General features: G+C 36.1%; 1 protein-coding gene across 1 annotated transcript; it reads left to right on the forward strand.

Annotated features, from left to right (window-relative positions):
* The first annotated feature begins 18963 nt into the window (after window positions 1-18963).
* LOC124365377 (neural-cadherin-like) lies at window positions 18964-20324 on the forward strand. Its single transcript, XM_046821353.1, has 2 exons — window positions 18964-19321; window positions 20219-20324. The coding sequence occupies exons 1-2, from the start codon at window positions 19239-19241 to the stop codon at window positions 20322-20324; spliced, it is 189 nt and encodes a 62-aa protein (XP_046677309.1). The 5' UTR covers window positions 18964-19238.
* Window positions 20325-23002: the final 2678 nt, after the last annotated feature.

The following is a 23002-nucleotide window of genomic DNA, read 5'->3' on the forward strand; positions in this document are numbered from 1 at the left end:
TATAGTGAGTAAGAAAGACGGAGCTGAATTCACGTAGGGAAGTAGGAGGATAAGGGATCATAGGGTTTGTGTATTCCTGGGATTCAATATGGACTAATTAAGCGGAGTGCCTCACTACAAAGATGAAAGCTCTAGTACATGTAGTAGGGGAGTGTGGAGGGAAGGGGTCTCATTGGGTTTGTGTGGTCCTTGGATTAAACATGGACTAATTGAATGGTTCGCCTCACTCCATTAATCGCAAGTCATACAAGTCATAATCATACAATTTCAAATTAAATCCAGTCTTATAATACAAATAACAGATATTCATGCATTGACACGCGATATTCGCTAAAAATTAAGCCGCTAATGGTAATCCCTTTTTAAATGGCAAAAAACAACAAAAAAACTCCTCCCATATAAGTAATGGTTACTAGAAGATATCCCATTCCTCTAATCGATTGTTGAATAATCTAACTATTATCTTTAAAGATGATAATGTTCAAGTAAAATTAACAGAATTTCTCTATAGAATATAGAACCTTCGATGATGTCAGTACCACCAGAAATATGCCAGTATAAAAAATTAATAAGTTAAAATTTTTTAATGGAAACAGATTTAATTTAGTACGATTGGGCTCTATGATGATTATAAAACATAAGTAGTATTTTATTAAGAAACTCTACACCATAAGCGTTAATGGTTAAATGGATAAACTGATGAGAAAAATTGTATTTTGCTGTTAATTCATTTGTTGTATGTCTAGGAGGAATTCTGGTTTGAAGTAATTTCTATTCCGTCCCCAAAAGTACGCAGCTTCCATGAAGCTGGATTTAACTAATTTGCGGAACCCAATCCACTGTCTTTGTTTAAATCCTGTATATTAGTTCTCTAACCAACCCACTGTCCTCACGTGAAAAAGTTGCATTTTATGTCTGGAGCATTCCTTTGTATTTCCATTTTGCAATAGTTTTGAGTTCGCTGCAAACTATTTTCCTTTCAAATTTTAGTCACGGACCGAAAGGTTCGTTACAGAAATGTAAAGTGTACCGCCCTTCCATTTTTATTCATTCAGCTACTGTAAGTATTCTGTCCCACAACGTCAATGGGAACTAATTTTGTTTTTACCCAAAATTAACAAAATGGCATAATTAACAAAAGTTATTATAGTGAGTAAGAAAGACGGAGCTGAATTCACGTAGGGAAGTAGGAGGATAAGGGATCATAGGGTTTGTGTATTCCTGGGATTCAATATGGACTAATTAAGCGGAGTGCCTCACTACAAAGATGAAAGCTCTAGTACATGTAGTAGGGGAGTGTGGAGGGAAGGGGTCTCATTGGGTTTGTGTGGTCCTTGGATTAAACATGGACTAATTGAATGGTTCGCCTCACTCCATTAATCGCAAGTCATACAAGTCATAATCATACAATTTCAAATTAAATCCAGTCTTATAATACAAATAACAGATATTCATGCATTGACACGCGATATTCGCTAAAAATTAAGCCGCTAATGGTAATCCCTTTTTAAATGGCAAAAAACAACAAAAAAACTCCTCCCATATATGTAATGGTTACTAGAAGATATCCCATTCCTCTAATCGATTGTTGAATAATCTAACTATTATCTTTAAAGATGATAATGTTCAAGTAAAATTAACAGAATTTCTCTATAGAATATAGAAGCTTCGATGATGTCAGTACCACCAGAAATATGCCAGTATAAAAAATTAATAAGTTAAAAATTTTTAATGGAAACAGTTTTAATGTAGTACGATTGGGCTCTATGATGATTATAAAACATAAGTAGTATTTTATTAAGAAACTCTACACCATAAGCGTTAATGGTTAAATGGATAAACTGATGAGAAAAATTGTATTTTGCTGTTAATTCATTTGTTGTATGTCTAGGAGGAATTCTGGTTTGAAGTAATTTCTATTCCGTCCTCAAAATAGAGCAGCTTCCATGAAGCTGGATTTAACTAATTTGCGGAACCCAATCCACTGTCTTTGTTTAAATCCTGTATATTAGTTCTCTAACCAACCCACTGTCCTCACGTGAAAAAGTTGCATTTTATGTCTGGAGCATTCCGTTGTAATTCCATTTTGCAATAGTTTTGAGTTCGCTGCAAACTATTTTCCTTTCAAAGTTTAGTCACGGACCGAAAGGTTCGTTACAGAAATGTAAAGTGTACCGCCCTTCGATTTTTATTCATTCAGCTACTGTAAGTATTCTGTCCCACAATGTCAATGGGAACTAATTTAGTTTTTACCCAAAATTAACAAAATGGCTAGAATTCGTCACTTTTGTCTCCTATTATGACAGGTAAATAACCATAGCTTTTTGCAGTAAACTAAGCGAAATGGTGTTTAGATTTGATGAGTGTAAAGTTGTGTAATACTAATCGTGTAATAATTATTATTGTACAAGAATAAGTATATAAGTATCAGTATTATTTTGAAATTAAAATGCCGTATTATCCAAGGAAGGCATGTGATGAAGGCAGATTTCTTCTAAATCTGTCCACTATATTTTTATATTTGTACAATTCAAAATCCATACATCCAATGTAACATATAGACAAACATGGAGAGGAAAAATCTTCAGTCAGAGAACATGCCACCCCTCCTCGCGGGTTAGCAATATTGTCGGCCTCGCTCAGTGGAGAAGGGCGTGAGTATTGGTAGAGCGCCCATACAACCAAGTTCTTGCGCAGTGACAGAGGACTACTAAGATTGACGGATACCCAGATGGTTACGGTTTGCTCGGTAATAAGGGCGCCACCTTGTTGATGGGGTGTGATAGTCGCAGGTCTCCAACAAGGAACAGTTTCCTGCCCTCAGGTATGCTCAATCGAGACCACTACCATGCACGCAAGAACTATTAGGTTTACGACACTAAGCCTTAGGTACTTAAATTAGCCACAGATTTCGGTTGATTATTTTCTAATAGTAAGTTGCAAGGTCTCTAATTAAATATCAGGCAATTAGAAATTGAAACCAATATTTCACATATTTCATTCTGTATTGCCTATTTCTCTCACAGTGCTAAGGTCTTAAACTAAATAAACAAATATTTATTTAAACTTAACTTAAACTTAACTCGTTGGCCAATTGAAATAAAAATACTAAAAATTATTACGGTAGGAGCGCTCCGATTACTAATACAAAATTACAGTGGCCAAAATCATGATGACCATATTCCTGAACTACAAAATTACAAAACAATAATTCACATGAATACAAAATGGCTAGACATTAAATTAAAGTTGAGTCCCATTTGTCAAAGTTCGAAACTGGATCCACCCTGATGCAGTTATTCAGGCCTAGTCCGATAGGTAGAGGCTCCACAATGACATTGACGGAGTTAGTCCGACCTCCCAGGGGAGCACGATGGAATAAGTAGTGTAAAGTCTACTCACCAACTGGGCGGACCCAAAACACACACACGAGCCGTCGATTGTATCGTCCGTGCAATCCAATATTGAAACTTTAATTTCATAAAGTCAGTTTTATTCATTTTCTGCGGCTCATTGAAATCAGTAAACACTACTTATATTCAATCATGAAAACAATGTCAAACTTAACTAAAAAGAAAACCAGCTGACTTAAAACAGCAACATCTGTCACTATTGTTGGTGTGTCTAACATACTCGTATTTAGCTTACAGCGGCCAGTAAAATGTAAAGGAACGTTTAATGTATAAACATAAGTACATTAAAAAAGCGCAGAATCTGCCAATTACAATGATATACAATATTGGTCTTAAACACAAAGCATAATTATTCTGACACAGAAAAAATTAATTACGTTTGTTCTTACTTAAACTAATTAATTACAATAATTATAGTAAAGTGTATTGAAGTATTAACATAATGCATTAATGTATGCACTTTCACGGCAATGGTAGGTATAAATTTCATGACAACTGCCTTTACATTATTCTGAGTAAAACTAAATAATATACAAACATTAGGACATAAAGTTACCGATTCAATTATTTATAGAACAGTTAACAAGTTTAGTAAGGAAATTTATGAGAGACGGTGCAATTGTTACGAGATAATATCTCGGCCTAATTATGTACAATTTACAGAAACAATTTGTGGTTACAGTATTTGACACTATGAACACGTATTTACAACTATTTATCTCCGTGAACTATTAAAAGACTATATTAGTATTAATTTATTACAGATAACGTATTAATTTCCTACGTTTATCGACAGGACTTGACAATCTTACTACGAGGCCCAAGGCTTAGTTTACCGTAGATATTTAATTCTGTAAAGACAAAATTATTATACTGAAATTTTACTAACTGACATATTACGCAAGCGACAAAATATCAATGGCATGGTAATGGCTCACCTTAGCCTAACTCCTTTATTTGAACAGCTGATTGGCGTCTAATCAGTGACCGTTCTGTTATTGCAGCAACAATGAATGCGCGCTTCTTCATTTGGATGTAAAATTTCGTATGTAGAGTGATCAGTTCTACATAACAATTGCTCAGGTAAAACAGAAAAGTACACGTCACAAACACCCCCCATCCGGCAGAAAATTTCCCAAATTTTCTTCACTGCCGAAATTTCTTAAAGTCCGACACATGCCACTGGCCTATCTTCTTGCCGTCCATGTCCGCCAGCTTATAGATCAGAGGAGATACCTGTTCAACTATTACGTAGGGTCCAACATAGCGTGGTGCTAGTTTGGCTGCAAAGTAGTTAGTAGCATCAGACTGTACAAAGTTTCTTTTCAAGACGACGTCTCCCACTCTATAAGTCACAGGTCGTCTGCGCAGGTTATAGCGTTTAGCATTTCTTTCATGGGCTGTTTTCAGTCTCTCTGAAACCTCTTGGAATATGTCCTTAAGCTCTCGTAGTTTCTCACTAAAGGGACCACAATCCTCAGTAGAGGGTACACCCGAACCATCGTTAAGAACTTCATATCCGTCTCCCGACGTAGCGAGTTCTCGCCCAAAGTTCAAAAACGCGGGTGAATGCTGTGTCACCTCATGATGCGCGGTGCGGAGTGCAAAACCTATTTTTGGAATGAATTTGTCCCATTCCCGGTGGTTGTCTGTTACATAAGCTCGCAACATAGCAACGATATCCCGATTAACCCTCTCTGCCGGGTTCGCCTGTGGGTGTCGACTTGCGTTCAGTAGTATCTTGACATTGTACTGTTTGGCAAGGTCCTTCACTGGTTTCCGATGAACTCAGACCCGTTATCACATATGAAGTACCGTGGTACTCCGTAAACCATAAAGATGTCCTCTTCCAGGTGTTGAGACACGAGCCTTGCCGTAGCAGCTCGGAGAGGTCGTAGGACTGAGTACTTAGTAAACGTGTCAGTAATAACCAACAGGTACTTAAAGCCTCTTACTGATCGTGGCAGAGGGCCAATCAGGTCTGCAGCGATCATCTGCCATGGAGAATCAACTGCACGTCTGCTGCCCATAACGCCCGCAGGGAGTTGTTGGTCGTACTTAGTCCGTTGACATACAGCACATTTTGAAACATAAGTGGCTACATCCTTCCGCATTTTTGGCCAATAGTACAGCTGTTGGATACGTTTATAGGTCTTTGACACACCTTGATGTCCAGCAGTTGGAGTATCGTGGCATTCGAACAAGGCCTGGGATCTGAGATCTTTTGGAAGTACCAATCTCCAGTTATCTTGGTGAAGCGAGGGTTCCAGTGTGTTCACATTCTTCCACAGTTTCTCCTCCTGAGTTCGCCACTGACAATATTTTTGAGGGCCCATTTTAACTTTTCCAACATTCCTTTGTACCACTGGTCCTGTATTGTAGCTGGTATCTCAATCAAGTCACAATGAATCACGTCTGGATGAGAGGGTTCAGTCGATATCGGTGGAGTGGTCCGAGAGAGAAGATCTGGCACAACGTTCTCTTGCCCCTTACGGTGTACTAGGTGAAAATCATAGGGCTGCAATCGCAAAGCCCAACGAGCCAGACGTCCTGTCGGGTCCTTCAAGTTACTTAGCCAAAGCAAACTATAGTGGTCTGTCACGACCGTGAACCTGGTTCCTTCCACGTAAGGCCGGAATTTCTCCACAGCAAAGATCACCGCAAGGCACTCCCTTTCAGTGGCCGAGAAGTTCTGCTCTTGCCGAGTTAATGTGCGGCTGGCATAGGCAACAACACTTTCTCCTTGCTCACTGTCTTGGCTAAGAACAGCGCCGATCCCCACGCCTGAGGCGTCACAGGAGATTGTGAAAGGCTTCGAAAAGTCTGGACAGGATAATATTGGAGCGCTAATCAGGCAGGATTTTACGTCCTGGAAGGCCATCTCGGCTTCTGGAGTCCATTCGAACTGATTTTCTCCGTTTCAGTAAGGAAGTCAAAGGAGTCATACGTGACGCGAAGTTGGGAATGAAGCGTCTGTACCACGAGGCCATTCCAGTAAATTGACGAACCTCCTTTTGGTTCCGGGGGATTGGGATATCCACAATCGCCTTTACCTTTTCAGGGTCGACTCGCAAACCCTCCCCACTGACAATATAGCCCAGGTACTTCAGTTCTCTCCTGCAAAACTTGCACTTTTCTCTATTGAGGGTGAGCTTTGCTTCACGAACTCTTCTAAATATCTCTTTCAAGGTTTTCAGATGGGACTCAAATGTAGATGTCACAACTATAATGTCGTCTAGATAGACGAAGACATTCGGCTCCAGCTCTGGTCCCAAGACTGTGTCAACGAAGCGCTGCCATGTTGCGGGAGCTCCGCACAGACCAAAAGGCATCGTGACGAAACTGGTATAAGCCACGACCCGGTATTGCAAATGCGGTCTTCTCCTTACTTGCCTCGTCTAGTTCAATTTGCCAATAGGCGCTCTTAATGTCCAGGCTAGATAAGAATCGAGCGTCCCTCAGTCTATCCAGGATAGCGGTCACTTGTGGTAGAGGGTAGGCGTCCTTTCGGCTCACTGCATTCACCGCCCTGAAGTCCACAAACAAACCTTTTACTGCCATCAGGTTTATCCAGTAACATAATTGGCGAGGACCAGGCGCTTTGTGAAGGCTCTACAACCCCTAACTGCAACATGCGGTCTAGCTCCTCATTGATGAGTTTTTGACGAGCAGGGGATACATTGTAGTACCGCTGTTTGATTGGTGGCACACCCCCAGTGTCGATGACGTGCTTCACACGGTCTGTTCTACCCAATGTTGATGGCTCATCCTCGAAATGCTCCTCGAGAAGATCTTGTAGCCGTTTTCTCTCTGCTAGAGTTAGATTGTCTTCCGATGTGATTCCCTCAACATAACCACAAAATAAATCCACACTCTTCGTTGCAAAGTCCCACTTCCGATTGCGCATATCCGCAACAATGTGCATTATTTCCCAGAAGTCGATGCCTAGGATTAAGGTATGCTGCAGTGATGGTACAACGCAAACCTTTAGACTTTTAGTACGGCCCTGTAAAGTTATGGGTAGATTGACAAAGCCCTGGACCTCATGGCGTGTTGAGTCGGCTGTTTCTACAAAACGTCCACTGGCACTCTGAAAGCGAGCGGGAAACTGATTCAAAATCCACATTCCATATCCACCTAAAAACGTTTGGGAAGCTCCCGAGTCTAAGAGGGCGGTAACTTCACGGCCAAACACCCTCACTTTCAAATAAGGCCTATGGTCTTCTTGTTGGCTATGAATGACATAGTTTATGGCCGGGATGGTCTCAGTATCCAAGGAGCCAGAACCACCTACTTCCTTTCTGACCCCTTGCCTTGCCCGTTTTATTGAGCAGCATTTTACACAGTCTCGTTTAAATACGTCCTCCTTTCCACAACCAAAACAAAACCTTCGTTTTGGTTTACTACAAAACCTGAAGCGGTGGCCCTTATCTCCACAATTCCAGCAGACAGGGTCCTGGCGGTCTGAATTTGCAGACTGTACGCTGGCCACACGTCCGGATAAAGGTTTTCGTGGGTGGTTCTGATCGTGATAAGCAAGGTCCGGTTCAAGGGTATTTTCCCTTGTAGTTGCGGGCCTTATTCTAACCATACTTAGTCGGCCCGCTTCGGCTCTACGTCCCATGGATCTCAACTGTTCAAGAGTTTGAATGCTGCAAAGTGCCAATCGATCTTGCAGCTGAGGGTGCAGGTTATTATAGATCTGTGCTAAGCGAGTAGGTTCAGGAACAGCTACTGCTAATCTTCCATATAAACCCTCCATAGCGGCTATATACAGATCTATCGGCTCATTATCTCCCTGCAGCCGATTAAAGATTTCCTGATGAAGTCTTATGTCATAATCCGCAGGCTGAAAGACTTCTTTGAGCTCCCTCGTCAACTGATGCCATGACTGAATCCGAATAGACGCAGCACGGTACCAGACAAGCGCTGATCCGGCAAATAAATCAACCGCAGACTCATATAGCTCTTGATGTGTGACTCCTCTTGCCCGACGAAGTTCTTCTACTCTCTCAAGAAATGCAGCGATACTTGGTCCGGAGTTGTCAAACTTTAGCCCCCACTTGTAGACTGGGACATATCTGGGCCGGGAACTAGCGCCTGTGTCGTTTCGAGTTAGTGAAAATCTGGGAAGGTAGTCGTCCTCTGGAGGTCCTCTTCTTTCTTGACCTCTCAAATCCTCTTGCGGGATTCTTTCTTCTGTTCTCTGCTGAGGTCCTCGAAGTCGCAGTTGTTCTAACTTCCATTTCTCTTCTTGCTGTCTTCGGGCTTCTTGCAGTCGTCCTTCTTCTTGTTTCCATCTTGCCTCCTGTTTTCTTCTTTCTTCTTGTAGTTTTCTCTCTTCCCTATTCCGCCATTCCTCTAGAAGTTTCCTTTCTGTCGCCAGGTTCTTGTCGTCTTCAGTGGTTTTATTTGGTTTAAATGCCAACTCTAAAGTTTTGGGCAGTTCAAAATTAGTTTCTTGCGCTCCATCCTCTGGTCGTTGAAGCTGTTGAAAACCACTTGCCGATGTCCTGGGATCCGGTTGGTTCTTCGAATCAGAAGTCCCTCTAAAAGAATCCAATAGTTCCTTACTTCTACTCAGCAACTTTTCCTTACTTTCCGATTGCTCACTATCAGAAGATGCCCCAATCGGAATTCTCTCCACTCGGAGATACAGATGCCAAAGACGAGCCACAATACGAGAAAACTCGTTGTCATTATTCGTGCCTTCGTAATCACTCACTAGCGAAGATAAGTCCTGGTACTTCCCTTCGCATTCCTCCAATTCCGCATCGGCATCCAAAGAGTTTACAACGGTTTCATCAACCTGGGTATCAGCCGAAAAACATTGAGTCAGACGCTTCCTCAGTTCATTAGCGTTGCCATCGGTATCAACATTCCTAATTTTAAGTTCGTAGATAACCTCAGTCTTACGAAGATGATACGCATTCATCGTGAGGTAGGATACTAAAAATTCACCAGATAACCAGAACAATTCATACAGCCCACATGGAAATATCACCTCGCACTAATTTTAGCCAATCCTAAAAATGCAGTTCTTTCCAACCAAATAACAACACTAGAATGCAACCAACAATTATGTAAGTTCACATCATCCTCAGTTTGTCATACCGGGGAAAGTTCAAATCCAAAACAAAATTATTTATTTTATGTTTCGCATTGAGGTATTTTTTCCAATATTTAACTTAAGATCATGAACACTAGCAAAATTTAACTCATAACCATTGACAAGACATTAACAGTGTTTCCCAATACTAACAAACAACAAAAATACTAAATACTATCTTTCAAAAATATTTACACCATTTTATAATACATTTTTATATTCTGTGAAAGTCAGGTGCTAACACAAGGGGCCCCGCGTTGGGCGCCAGTTTGCCACCCCTCCTCGCGGGTTAGCAATATTGTCGGCCTCGCTCAGTGGAGAAGGGCGTGAGTATTGGTAGAGCGCCCATACAACCAAGTTCTTGCGCAGTGACAGAGGACTACTAAGATTGACGGATACCCAGATGGTTACGGTTTGCTCGGTAATAAGGGCGCCACCTTGTTGATGGGGTGTGATAGTCGCAGGTCTCCAACAAGGAACAGTTTCCTGCCCTCAGGTATGCTCAATCGAGACCACTACCATGCACGCAAGAACTATTAGGTTTACGACACTAAGCCTTAGGTACTTAAATTAGCCACAGATTTCGGTTGATTATTTTCTAATAGTAAGTTGCAAGGTCTCTAATTAAATATCAGGCAATTAGAAATTGAAACCAATATTTCACATATTTCATTCTGTATTGCCTATTTCTCTCACAGTGCTAAGGTCTTAAACTAAATAAACAAATATTTATTTAACTTAACTTAAACTTAACTCGTTGGCCAATTGAAATAAAAATACTAAAAATTATTACGGTAGGAGCGCTCCGATTACTAATACAAAATTACAGTGGCCAAAATCATGATGACCATATTCCTGAACTACAAAATTACAAAACAATAATTCACATGAATACAAAATGGCTAGACATTAAATTAAAGTTGAGTCCCATTTGTCAAAGTTCGAAACTGGATCCACCCTGATGCAGTTATTCAGGCCTAGTCCGATAGGTAGAGGCTCCACAATGACATTGACGGAGTTAGTCCGACCTCCCAGGGGAGCACGATGGAATAAGTAGTGTAAAGTCTACTCACCAACTGGGCGGACCCAAAACACACACACGAGCCGTCGATTGTATCGTCCGTGCAATCCAATATTGAAACTTTAATTTCATAAAGTCAGTTTTATTCATTTTCTGCGGCTCATTGAAATCAGTAAACACTACTTATATTCAATCATGAAAACAATGTCAAACTTAACTAAAAAGAAAACCAGCTGACTAAAACAGCAACATCTGTCACTATTGTTGGTGTGTCTAACATACTCGTATTTAGCTTACAGCGGCCAGTAAAATGTAAAGGAACGTTTAATGTATAAACATAAGTACATTAAAAAAGCGCAGAATCTGCCAATTACAATGATATACAATATTGGTCTTAAACACAAAGCATAATTATTCTGACACAGAAAAAATTAATTACGTTTGTTCTTACTTAAACTAATTAATTACAATAATTATAGTAAAGTGTATTGAAGTATTAACATAATGCATTAATGTATGCACTTTCACGGCAATGGTAGGTATAAATTTCATGACAACTGCCTTTACATTATTCTGAGTAAAACTAAATAATATACAAACATTAGGACATAAAGTTACCGATTCAATTATTTATAGAACAGTTAACAAGTTTAGTAAGGAAATTTATGAGAGACGGTGCAATTGTTACGAGATAATATCTCGGCCTAATTATGTACAATTTACAGAAACAATTTGTGGTTACAGTATTTGACACTATGAACACGTATTTACAACTATTTATCTCCGTGAACTATTAAAAGACTATATTAGTATTAATTTATTACAGATAACGTATTAATTTCCTACGTTTATCGACAGGACTTGACAATCTTACTACGAGGCCCAAGGCTTAGTTTACCGTAGATATTTAATTCTGTAAAGACAAAATTATTATACTGAAATTTTACTAACTGACATATTACGCAAGCGACAAAATATCAATGGCATGGTAATGGCTCACCTTAGCCTAACTCCTTTATTTGAACAGCTGATTGGCGTCTAATCAGTGACCGTTCTGTTATTGCAGCAACAATGAATGCGCGCTTCTTCATTTGGATGTAAAATTTTCGTATGTAGAGTGATCAGTTCTACATAACAATTGCTCAGGTAAAACAGAAAAGTACACGTCACAAACATGAACTATACTGGACATGCCACATTTAAAACAAAAACCTAAAATCAATAAAACATGTTAATACATTAAGATATTTGAATGCATGTTAATTCTAATAAGTTAATCAAGCAAACACAGAAGATTTAATAAATCAAGAAGTTTGGTCAATACGTTCAAGAATGTTATAGAATAAATAAAAAAATTACATTACATTAATTTAGGTAATTATTTATTTTAATTTTATATACTATACCTCACAGGAAAAACTTACATTACAAAACATGTCTAACTGTAGTTAAAAATACACAAATTTCATATCGCTATTTAAGTTTGTCATTTATCCGAAGAATATAGCATTGCTATCGAAATTTCTCAAATAATAAAACGTTATAAATATTGTTTCTACTGTTTTTTAATGTATTGATTGAAATGTCGAAACATAATCCTTCACAAACTGTCATAAACGTTTGAAGGAAATGCCTAGTGGTACAGTGAGCTACATTACTATGTACTATACAGAGTGTTAATTAAAGGGTGGCACAAACTTCATTTAAGAAAAATATGGAATATAAATGTAGGACGAAACTGTGACTTTTAGACGCTGGCCGCTATTTTGTATTTGTATACAAAAATTATTATCTCTCGAACTATATAATAAGCTAAGAAAACCTAACTTGGCTATTAGGTTTGAATAGATAAGAAGGTAATAAAAAACAAATCGAGTTATTGTCTTTTATATTAACAAAATGACGTCTAATTATAATATTTAGTACCATATCAATTATTATAAACATTGAAGAGTTTGTCACCGTAATTTTATCACATAAGGAATTTCATTTGCAAGTGCTAGGTATCCGGATGACACTTTAAAAGAAATTTATTGAATGTCCTAATGACTTAAATGCTGATAACAGTTAACTAATGACTTCCATACTTCGAAAAATGTGTCTTTGAACTGTACATCGAGGAGAATGAAGAAGTCACACCCAATACTCACAGTCATCGCCAAAAACTTTATATTTACATGAGTATTTTTCATTCCTGTTACACTTTAAATAATATTAGGAGTTCAACTCCTATCAGCCCAGATAATAAATTAAGATGATCAAACTCTGTTATAACAATTCGTACTACTGTCACCACATTGCCGAAGCAGGCTGAAAATGATTATATTTGCTAGTTTAAATCAATTAGTTTACACATTTATCAGTGCATACAACCTATACGTACAAGAAAAGGAATTGCACAAGTACTCTGTCAGAAGACTTTTAATTGGTATTGGAAATGGGCCAAACGTAAAAAGGGAATCGGAAAATATGAATTTCAATATAGAACACACAAACGACCGCTTCTCTTTGTTTGGTATCCATAGCTTAAAGTATTAGGCTTAGGGTTGGTATATCCCTGTTTTATATTGCATCGTAATAAACAGTAACGACAGATTTCTTTCTTGCATGTTCAATGAAATATATTAATTAAAACTGTCGACTTCTTCAGTGATAGTATGCAGAATTAATTTTGTATAGTTAAATCTGATTTAAACAAGTACTCGTGTAATTTATAGATCTGTATTCTCTTAAAATAAAGTTTCCCATTGTGATGGAGTATGTTTTATGCTCACAGTAATTTAGAATGTAGTTTCTTTTCAATTACTCAGTAAAAAATTTAAATTAGTATAAAAAAGCAGTATCTTAACTTAGTTCTTTGCTTCTTAGATTTTGTAGGAGATCTGCTTATATTGGGATGTTTATTTTTTACCTGGTAAATAAATATTTTAGTTTCCCTACAAGATTATTTTACATCACAATAACAAATTATTATACATGCGAATTAAAAGAAAAATGTAACTTTAACTTAAAATTAAAATAACTATTTACACTTTTAAAACTTAAAAACATGTAATTTTCATAACGAGTATTAAGGTGAGGTTAGTTGCTACTGATGTGATATGGATATCCAAACAGAATTGCTTATCACTTATGGTTATATCAAAAATGTGTGATGCTTCCTAGATTGTACACATATCAATGTTGAAAGTTGACAGGATCGAGTTACCGAAGACAAAGTGGTTTAATGACTAATCAAGTACTTCTTGGATTATTTACTACCGCACGTATCCAATTGCGAGACCTTTCAGACAATTGTTTTCCATGTGAAGTCAGTGGCACAGTAGTATCTTATATTGTAGAAGACATAAAATTATATTTATTTAAAAATGATAGTAAATAATCATAGAGTGGTTCTAGTGCAACTGAACAGTGCAAAATACAGTTGGGTTTTGTATTTTATTTCACTTCAAAGAAATGCTGAAGCTGACTGATATGAACCACCCAGATATCTCTTGTATATATATATATATATATATATATATATATATATATATATATAATTTCAATAAACATTGAATCACAAAAAGTACTTGCTCCGCCGGGAGTCGAACCCGGATCTCTCACTTGCCGGGTGAATGTGCTACCATTACACCACAGAGCGCTCACTTTTTCCGATTCAATTATTTTGTATTTGGCCGTATCTGTCACATATGCGTTTAAATAAGCAAACAAACATATGATCGGAAGACCAAACACCTGTCAAACGACTTTTATTTACGTTAAATTGTATAAATGGCAATAGCCTTATTTAATTTCAATAAACATTGAATCACAAAAAGTACTTGCTCCGCCGGGAGTCGAACCCGGATCTCTCACTTGCCGGTATATATATACACAATATACCTGTGTTGTTTAGTATACATATACTAAAAAAGAAATATTCCACCTAATGTATACCCTCAGTTTACTTAATGTTTATTATACAGTTTACAGTCCAGATTAACATAAGTTATTATTACAAATACTTATAGCCTAGCATGTTTTAATAACCTAAAGCCTTGCATATAGTAATCATAAACTAATGTACATCATAGGATACAATAAAAGAGTTTACTACAGTATATTAAATTACCTTCATTCCATTTACAGTATAAGTCAGTTAAGATGTCTAATAAAAACATTAGAAAGCTGAGAAGCATGACGAGCAAATAAATTACTCTAAATCACGTACTGGGTGAAAAATTGCATCCAATTGACGAACGAAATTGTCATGGTATACGTTAAAGTATTAAAATATTTAATCTCAAACCAAGAATTCCTTTTTGGCACATGTTGCTCTTAAAATGGGATGGAAATATTTTTAAAAGATACATCGTGCTTGTTTTAAGGGGTTAAAGGGCTTGATTTTTTTCTTAGCCCACATTAGCTGACTCACGATGCATAATAACACCTTTCTCCTACGGTGTAATAACGTCAGATCAGTGTATAGTAAGAAAAATTAGCCCATTACATATAACTAAACCATTTAGCTAGTGTAATAAAATTTTTTCAGCATATAATATAATATCATATAAATATAAAATTTGGACCAATTCAAAAAATGTTTATACTAATCACATTTATTTCTTACACACACACACACACACACACACACACACACACACACACACACACACACACACACACACACACACACACACACACACACACACACACACACACACACACACACACACACACACACACACACAAACACACACACACACACACACACATATTTTATATATATAATATTTAAGAAAACAGAGTTTATCATACTCGGTTATTATAACTCTCAGTTATTGCATCCAGAATTTGAATTACTGCATATACGTTGCTTATTTTTTTTAAGTGGAGATTTCGAAGTTATTACCAAATTAAATAAATAAATTTGTGAAAAAGCAATTTTTGTGGGAGCTCAACATTACATTTTTATATAAGTTTAAAAACATTATTTAATTTAGTAACATTCAGTCAATTTATTTACCAAACTTCAAGTAAATAGCTTTAAAATCTGCGTATGACTTGCTGTAAATAACCTAAATACGTTCATTATAGAGACAATTCAATATTATAGATTCAAATAAATTTAGGACACGATATATCCGGCTTTTTTGAGGATAGTAAAAATGTAAAATGTAGTCAAATAGTAAAAATGGAATTTTCTACAATTTAACTCTAGTGAAACTTTAGTGAACGGGTAACGAAACATCGCAAGATCAGTAGCAGAAGGACTGTGTGCTGTTTGAAAATAACCTTATATAAAAGGATTATTAATCAATTGGTCGTTCGACTGGAGAAGGGTTCTTTGCCAGATTTCTGCTCAATCAGGGCAATAAGGGCTGAGAATGCTGACCCGTGATAAACTTTTGGTACTTTTCCAACAATAAAGGACATTAGCCTTTTGCTCTTTGATTACTGTACCGAGGGAATAGCTTGACTTTAAAAGATCACCCGGTCTCTCCATTCTTCGAACTTACCTACCGATTGCCATTGTAGTATGTTACATTTGTAGTGTTACATTATTGAAATTCCTATTCCTGTTAATTTTAGTATAAGAATTAATACTATTAAATAAAAAAAAACTATTTTAAATACCTCTAATTATAGTGTTATTCTTTAAGGTACCTTTTAGCCCTCCACCGTCCACAGCCACGACCTGAATGACGTAATCAAGAGTTCTGTCGCGGTCTAGGCAGCAGTCCTGACGGCTCCTGTGCTGGAGTCTATCTCGAAGATAAGCAGTCCTGTCTCCTCCTTCATTTCGTTCTTCTCTATAGTGTAAACAATATCCGCATTGCCACCTTCTTCAGGATCGTCGTAGTCTTCCGCCGACATTGTCATCACGTAATCGCCTGATAAACGTTACATTGTTAAGCTTTAATCAAAACTATTAGTTAGAAAAGATGAGACAGAAGAGCAAAACATGTATCCTTAAAACGTTATAGGGAGGGTACTCCTCGTTTTGAACATTTACCGATTTAAAAAGAAAAGTAATAACTAAAGCTACATAAGTAATAAATTTGTTTTAGAATACTCAATATACTCAGGTATCTTTATTACTGTGTTCTTAAAATTTTGTATATACTCGTATATAAAAGAGATGTCGTAGACTATATACATTCATCCTGAGAAAATAGGCTCAAATAAATGTTTTTAATAAAAGAATACTTCATTTATATATTAATTTGAAAGTGTCGTACAGAAAAATACGGTGTTAGGGAAAAGTTTGAACTTTAAGAAAATAGGCTGAAATAATTGTTTTTAATGTTGGATTCTAGTCACAATTCAATGATGTCACTCCATACCATGTGTTAAGATAACTGTCATAGTTGATTCTTTGGTAGCTCGTTGAAATTCAGGATGATACCATTATCATCCATTTATGGTTAAACTATAAAATTAATCTTTGCACTTTCATTACATAGTTATGAGAAGTAGTGTACAATTTACTATCTTAAAAACGGTAGTAAATAAGATTAAAGTGATTCTATTATAATATTTCATTGGACACATATGTTCATTCCCCTGCTCCTCTTTTCTTTCTGAACAAAATAAACTCTGATCATGACAGATGTTCCAAAGAGCACCTATTTTCTGAATTATAAACCTCTCTTCTTAAATATCGAGATTGTTTATGAAAACCCTTAGGATTACTCAGATTGTAAATGTACTTGTCACGATTTACATTGGTAACATGTTTAAATCATATTGATATGCCAGCGCATGTTTCACACTAAACTGCAGAATGTAGTTCTTAAGATTTTATATTCGGTTAATGTTTTAGGGTAGCCTAAAATATGATGCCAAATCAGGGTGAAGCCAAGTGTAGAAAAGTTTGCAGGTTACAAACCCACAAGGGTAAAGATTGTGAAATTTATCCAAGCTTCAAAAAATGTTAAATTTGAAGGGCACTGTGTTTTCAAATGAATACTAGGTCAAATTATTTTGTTTTTATCACGTAGGGATTGGCGGCCAGTTATTAACTTAGCAAAACAACAAGAAGACGAAAAATAAGGATTGCTAAACAAGGGCAAAACTTACTACATACTTAGTTGACATGAACTGCTGGTATTCCAAAATCTTTTTGATGCATCTAAAGCGATAAAATAAAGTACATGGCTAATCTAATCTCTTACAAATGGAAATAGAATTCACAAAACTGGAAGTCAACAAATCAGTCAACAGCAAACATACTACAAAATCACCGACTACTGGACTAATCATTGAAATAAACTCGATAAATAGCAGGGAAGATCACGTTTTTAGAGCTAAGAAACCACCAAATGTATATAATAGAAGTATAAGTATGTATAATTAAATGTAGAGTAACAGCTCAAACAATTATTATCAGAAATTATGGGGACGGACTTGAATAGCGTAAATATGAAGCCCCTATCACAATCTTATATTCAAATTTTTTCATCAATCGCATTATTAGAGGGATGGATACAATATTAATTTAAAGAAAAAAATAACCACAAAATTTGATGCACTAGGTCTATGCTCAAATTTGTTTTCCAAATTGAAAAGTACTCATTTAAAAATTTATTGTCTTATATTTAATAAACATTTTTAAAATGCAATTTATACATATTTTTTAAATAATTTCAATAACTAAAAATTAACTGATTTATTCCAGTTATTTCTAAAAGTAAATAGTACAATGTAAGCAAAGATCATTTTAATATATCTTAGAGCTCTTTAGAAAAAGGAACAAACGTTCACATTGCATCTTAATCAGCTAAGTGCTCTTTTAAAAGAATGGTAGAGATACATGAAACACCCTGTATGTACATTATAAACATAGTATAATTGTTAATTTTATCAGTCACATCAATATTTAATTATTCTTTTTTTCTTATTAGTTTTAATAAAATTTTTCAGCCATATTTTTCAATTAGGGAAAACCTAAAATAATTTTTCATCCTAAGATTTATAAAACGGATTCATGCAACAAGCGAATATGGAGATATCTATATTATGAGGGTGGTAAACGTACTTCTTTGTATATTCATTTTACACTGTATATAATATTTTCTGCTATAAAAAAGCATATTTTGTAGTAACATACATTGTAAGATATATCTTAGTTTTGCAATTGTGTGTACATTGTTCCATGCGAACAGTTTTGGCAGGGTTCCATCGCGAACCAACTATTAAAACGAACCCTATTATTTGATAATTAAGCATTATTATTACATTACTTTGTCTATATAGCGTAGAAAGTAGTATTATAACACATTATATTGTTAAAAAACATATATTTGAGAACATACCCTTTAAAAATACCCTTTATCTCGTTTTTTAAATAATAGGTTATAAAGAGAAAAATGGACGATTTCTCCGTTTAATCATTTACAGTATGTCTTTCAATGTATTAGTTTTTAATGGCAATGATTCTGACAGTAGCTAGATAGTTGTGTTGATTGAAAGATAAGAATATTAGAGGTGGATAAAAGAGTAACTCTTTCACTGTCACGATTCTAGATCTGAATAAATACTATTCTGAAAGAATCTACATAATTGTATTATTTACAGAAAAGGATATTTGCGGGGAATGACATAGTAATGGTTAATACATCGATAGAAACTTTAACTGTTGACAGATCTGATTGACATTTATTATGAGAAAATCTACGTATTAATTGACAGGTAAGGATATTGGCAGTGGATGACGGAGTACCGGCCTGAGTCCTGCCGAGACAAACCTTGCTATAACGTAGGTCGGTGTCGGGAGAACAAGTACGGAGTCAAGTAAGTGATATTATTGCTAAACTGGCGAGGTCTAAAAGTTTTGCTTCGTTAGTTATAGAAATAAACATATTTAAATTAGCTAGAATATTTAGTTACCAAATCAAGTTTAGAACAATAACCAGTCAATCATAACTGACAAAAACAATGTTTTATATGTTGTGGACAAATAGAAAGCAAGCATGCCTAGTTTTCACTAATATAAACAGGCCGCATATCTGTATAGTAAACTATTGACTAGGTAATACAAACTTTATCCAATAGACCATAAAGCAAACCACATTATTCATTGACCGTGCACTCGATTCGGAGGCCTTGGGTATAATTAAATTGTCAATGGCATAACATCTTTAAACTAGTATTCTCAATGATGCTCACAATAGATATGGGTTCTTCTTACCTCAAACATTCTTTAAACTCATGGGTTTGTGGTAAATGTGCTATAAGTATTGTATTTAAACATACATTCAGTAGTGTTTTGAATAAAGTACAATCATAAAATTAATCAGATATTTTATTTACTTATATCAACTTGGACTTCACCTGTAGTATAAATTTGCACCAAATAAAAAAATTAAAAAAAAAAAACAACTTATTAGCAGCTGTCTGTAGTATACCTTGTCCACATGCCAGTGGTTTTGATAGTTTGTGTTGAATATTATACTCATTATATAATACTGGTAGTTGTACTAGTAAGGGACATAATTAAGGGAATTTTTATAGCTTATTGTTACGGTAAAGGATTTTAAGTATCAATTTATAGTTACATCAGAATAATTGCCCTATAGGTGCAATAGTTATCCATATGGCGTAAAACGAAGAAAAAAATAAATAATTGTTCATGTTCAAAATTTACTTCGACCTTAAAAAACATTAATTTGATACTGAAATGGTCTGAAGATGTGCGTGTGAGAGATCGTACACGGGACCGCGGTGTCAACAAAGGGCTCGTAGCTTCCGTGGGGGAGGCTGGGCCTGGTTCCCCTCTCTACAGCCTTGTCAATGATCGCATCCGAGCCTGGATTTTGTCACGAGAAAGTCCGAAGGTCAACTACTTTACAACGGCCCAGTCGTACCGACCAAACCTGGTGAACAGAAGATATCAGGTACGATTATTCTATGATCGATGTACATAAGTTTGAGGAATAGCAGAGAAATGTTTTGTAAAGCATAGGAGGATTCATTGAATTTGGCATGCGCTGAACAGCTTCATAGTAGCAGTTCGTTATAAAAATTTACATTTTACACGAATATTGATGCTAATTGTCACAACATGAGGTTCACAATGTAAGTTTTATCATCAGTTGCTTATGGGAGGCCAAATGAATGTCCTTTCAACTCGCTCTCTGTGCCACGAAACTAGTTAAATCAAAGACAAATTACTTTACACCTGGAGAATTTTGACCTCAATACGTATTTCTGTGTACGACAGAACGCACTGTGCGACGTAAAAATCGCATTCGCGACTGACGACACACGTGTCAGTCACAATAGTGAACTGCCACCGCGCAGATCTTCTGCGCATGGCAAGGTAAACATTTTCTACCATGTCACATGAAAAAAAAACATTTGGTTATTTAACATTGATTTAAAGTTTAAATCGTTTTAATTAACCTAAATTGATTTTGAATAACTGAACTTCAAAATTCAGGCATTCTCTTTCTTTTAGTTTGGTTAGGCCGTTTATTTTTTATTAGTAGTTGAGGCTTTACTTATATCATTCATGGTAAATAGTAGCCTATATTCTTCAATTGTGACTCATCTACACTGTAATGACAGTAATCCATGTACATATCGGCATAAGCGATAAAATTTTTCTTCTAATCATAATAAGTTTTGTTTCAGATTTTGTTTCCCTCTAGTTAACCCGAGGATACCCACGTCTGCTAATAGACTTTAGCTCTGGAACGCTGGAACTGAATGTTAAGACGAAGAAAGGACTCAGTGATGGAGAGTGGCACAGGATAGATGTGATGTGGGATAAGCAGGTAAATTAACTTTTTCGATAATAACTGACGTGTCACGACAAATATACTTACATTGGCTTCCCAAGATTGTTAATATCTGAGAATGTTCTCGATTCTGAAATAAGACATAGTTCTCTATAAAACAATAAAGATACTTATTAGAGTCGACGTATATCGTCTCACTGACGTGGCACGAGAGATATACTTACACTGGGTTACCAAGTTTGCTAAGGTCTGAAAATGTTGTTTTCTGAAATAAGAAATAGTTCTATACAAAGCAATAAAGGTATTTCTTACAAAACTTTCCCTGTCAAAGTTAAAGTTTTCAGTTTTATTGCAAACGGTAGCGTTATTGCACTAATTATTAAAAACTAAAGTAACGTTTCTAAGTTGCTTGTTGTTATTAGTATTATACCGATAATAAAGGTTGAGAAAGTGTAAATAAGAAATTTAATACCAAGATCTAATTACATAGGTTGTTTAAATTTAAACTAGAACTAAATAAATACCTTTATGATCAATTTGCATAGTTTTTGTGCAATGTATTTGTATAAGTATAGAAATCATAGATGTGCCTAGCAATGATTAATTATTACTATATAAAAACAAGCAAAATAATATTTACGTAAAATATTTCTCAGTAATAATGTGTATTTCCTCAAATCATTTTCATAGTTTTTCTTTTGTATGACCGTTATTATTTTATTTTAAACTGAAATAAACAGTAATTTAAAACAAAATACATTACGAATTAATCAGATCATAATTTAGTTAAAAATTAAGTTCATGGATTAAATAATATTATATGTATTGTCATTAAAATGTAGACAACCAAATTGTTTTTGTATAATCATTGACTAGTGTTAAGAACTAACTGTACACTCACCAACCAATCACAACGGTTGACTTATCAAGGCTCCGTGTTGTTGCCCACCTTGCAAGCGACGGCACGCTTGACCAGTACACTAAAAATCCCGCACTGGGGCACGTACACTCTCAGTCCCGCCTGACCATACTTACTCAACACGTGCCTTTATGCCCCATGTGTTACTCTCACATTTAAATATTAGTTTATCTCTATTTGTTGTACATTTACATTAACATTAAAGTTAGTGCTCTGGATTGGCAATCTCTACCAGAACGTCTCTGCTCCCGGACACCCGCGTCTACCGTGCTCTACAGGACTGGCCACAGTGTTATGAACTATTCGTTTGCGGTCGTATTGTGCGTGAGTGAATCCGTGAAGGACATCTTCTGTCTTCACGCCTGCCTACAAGACAGCAGCCTCTTTCCACACTTCCTGGTCACAACCTGGACCTCAACAACAGCAGACTACGGTTACCTCTCATGCAAAGGTAACTGTTTATTTTCTGCACTTTATTTGAATATGCACTGTTCATAAACTCATTATGTGTAACCTGGTGAACTCTTGTTAAAATCAGTGTGTTCGGCGTCTTTACTGCCTAGTGTAAATTGGTCCTTCTTAATCGAGCCTCTAAAATCTTATTTCACGGTTTTCATAACACAAAATTCATTCTTTTCATGGTACTTAGCGAGCCGGATAATAAGAACTTTAGTCCATTGGTGAATATTAGTGCAATCTCAACTATTATAAGCTCTATACATTGCATATTTCAAAGCGAGGTTTCAGGTTCTTTCACGATTGCAAAGTCCGTGCATATCTATTTTCCTGTACCCTCTCCACTCGTATCAGCTG

Source organism: Homalodisca vitripennis, chromosome 6, assembly GCF_021130785.1.
Source record: "Homalodisca vitripennis isolate AUS2020 chromosome 6, UT_GWSS_2.1, whole genome shotgun sequence".
Lineage (NCBI taxonomy): Eukaryota > Metazoa > Arthropoda > Insecta > Hemiptera > Cicadellidae > Homalodisca > Homalodisca vitripennis.

Coding starts and splice junctions, on each gene's coding strand:
- LOC124365377 (XM_046821353.1), top strand. CDS start 19,239: ATGACGGAGTACCGGCCTGAGTCCTGCCGAGACAAACCTTGCTATAAC. Junction 19,322..20,218: donor GAGAACAAGTACGGAGTCAA/GTAAGTGATATT, acceptor AATGGTCTGAAG/ATGTGCGTGTGAGAGATCGT.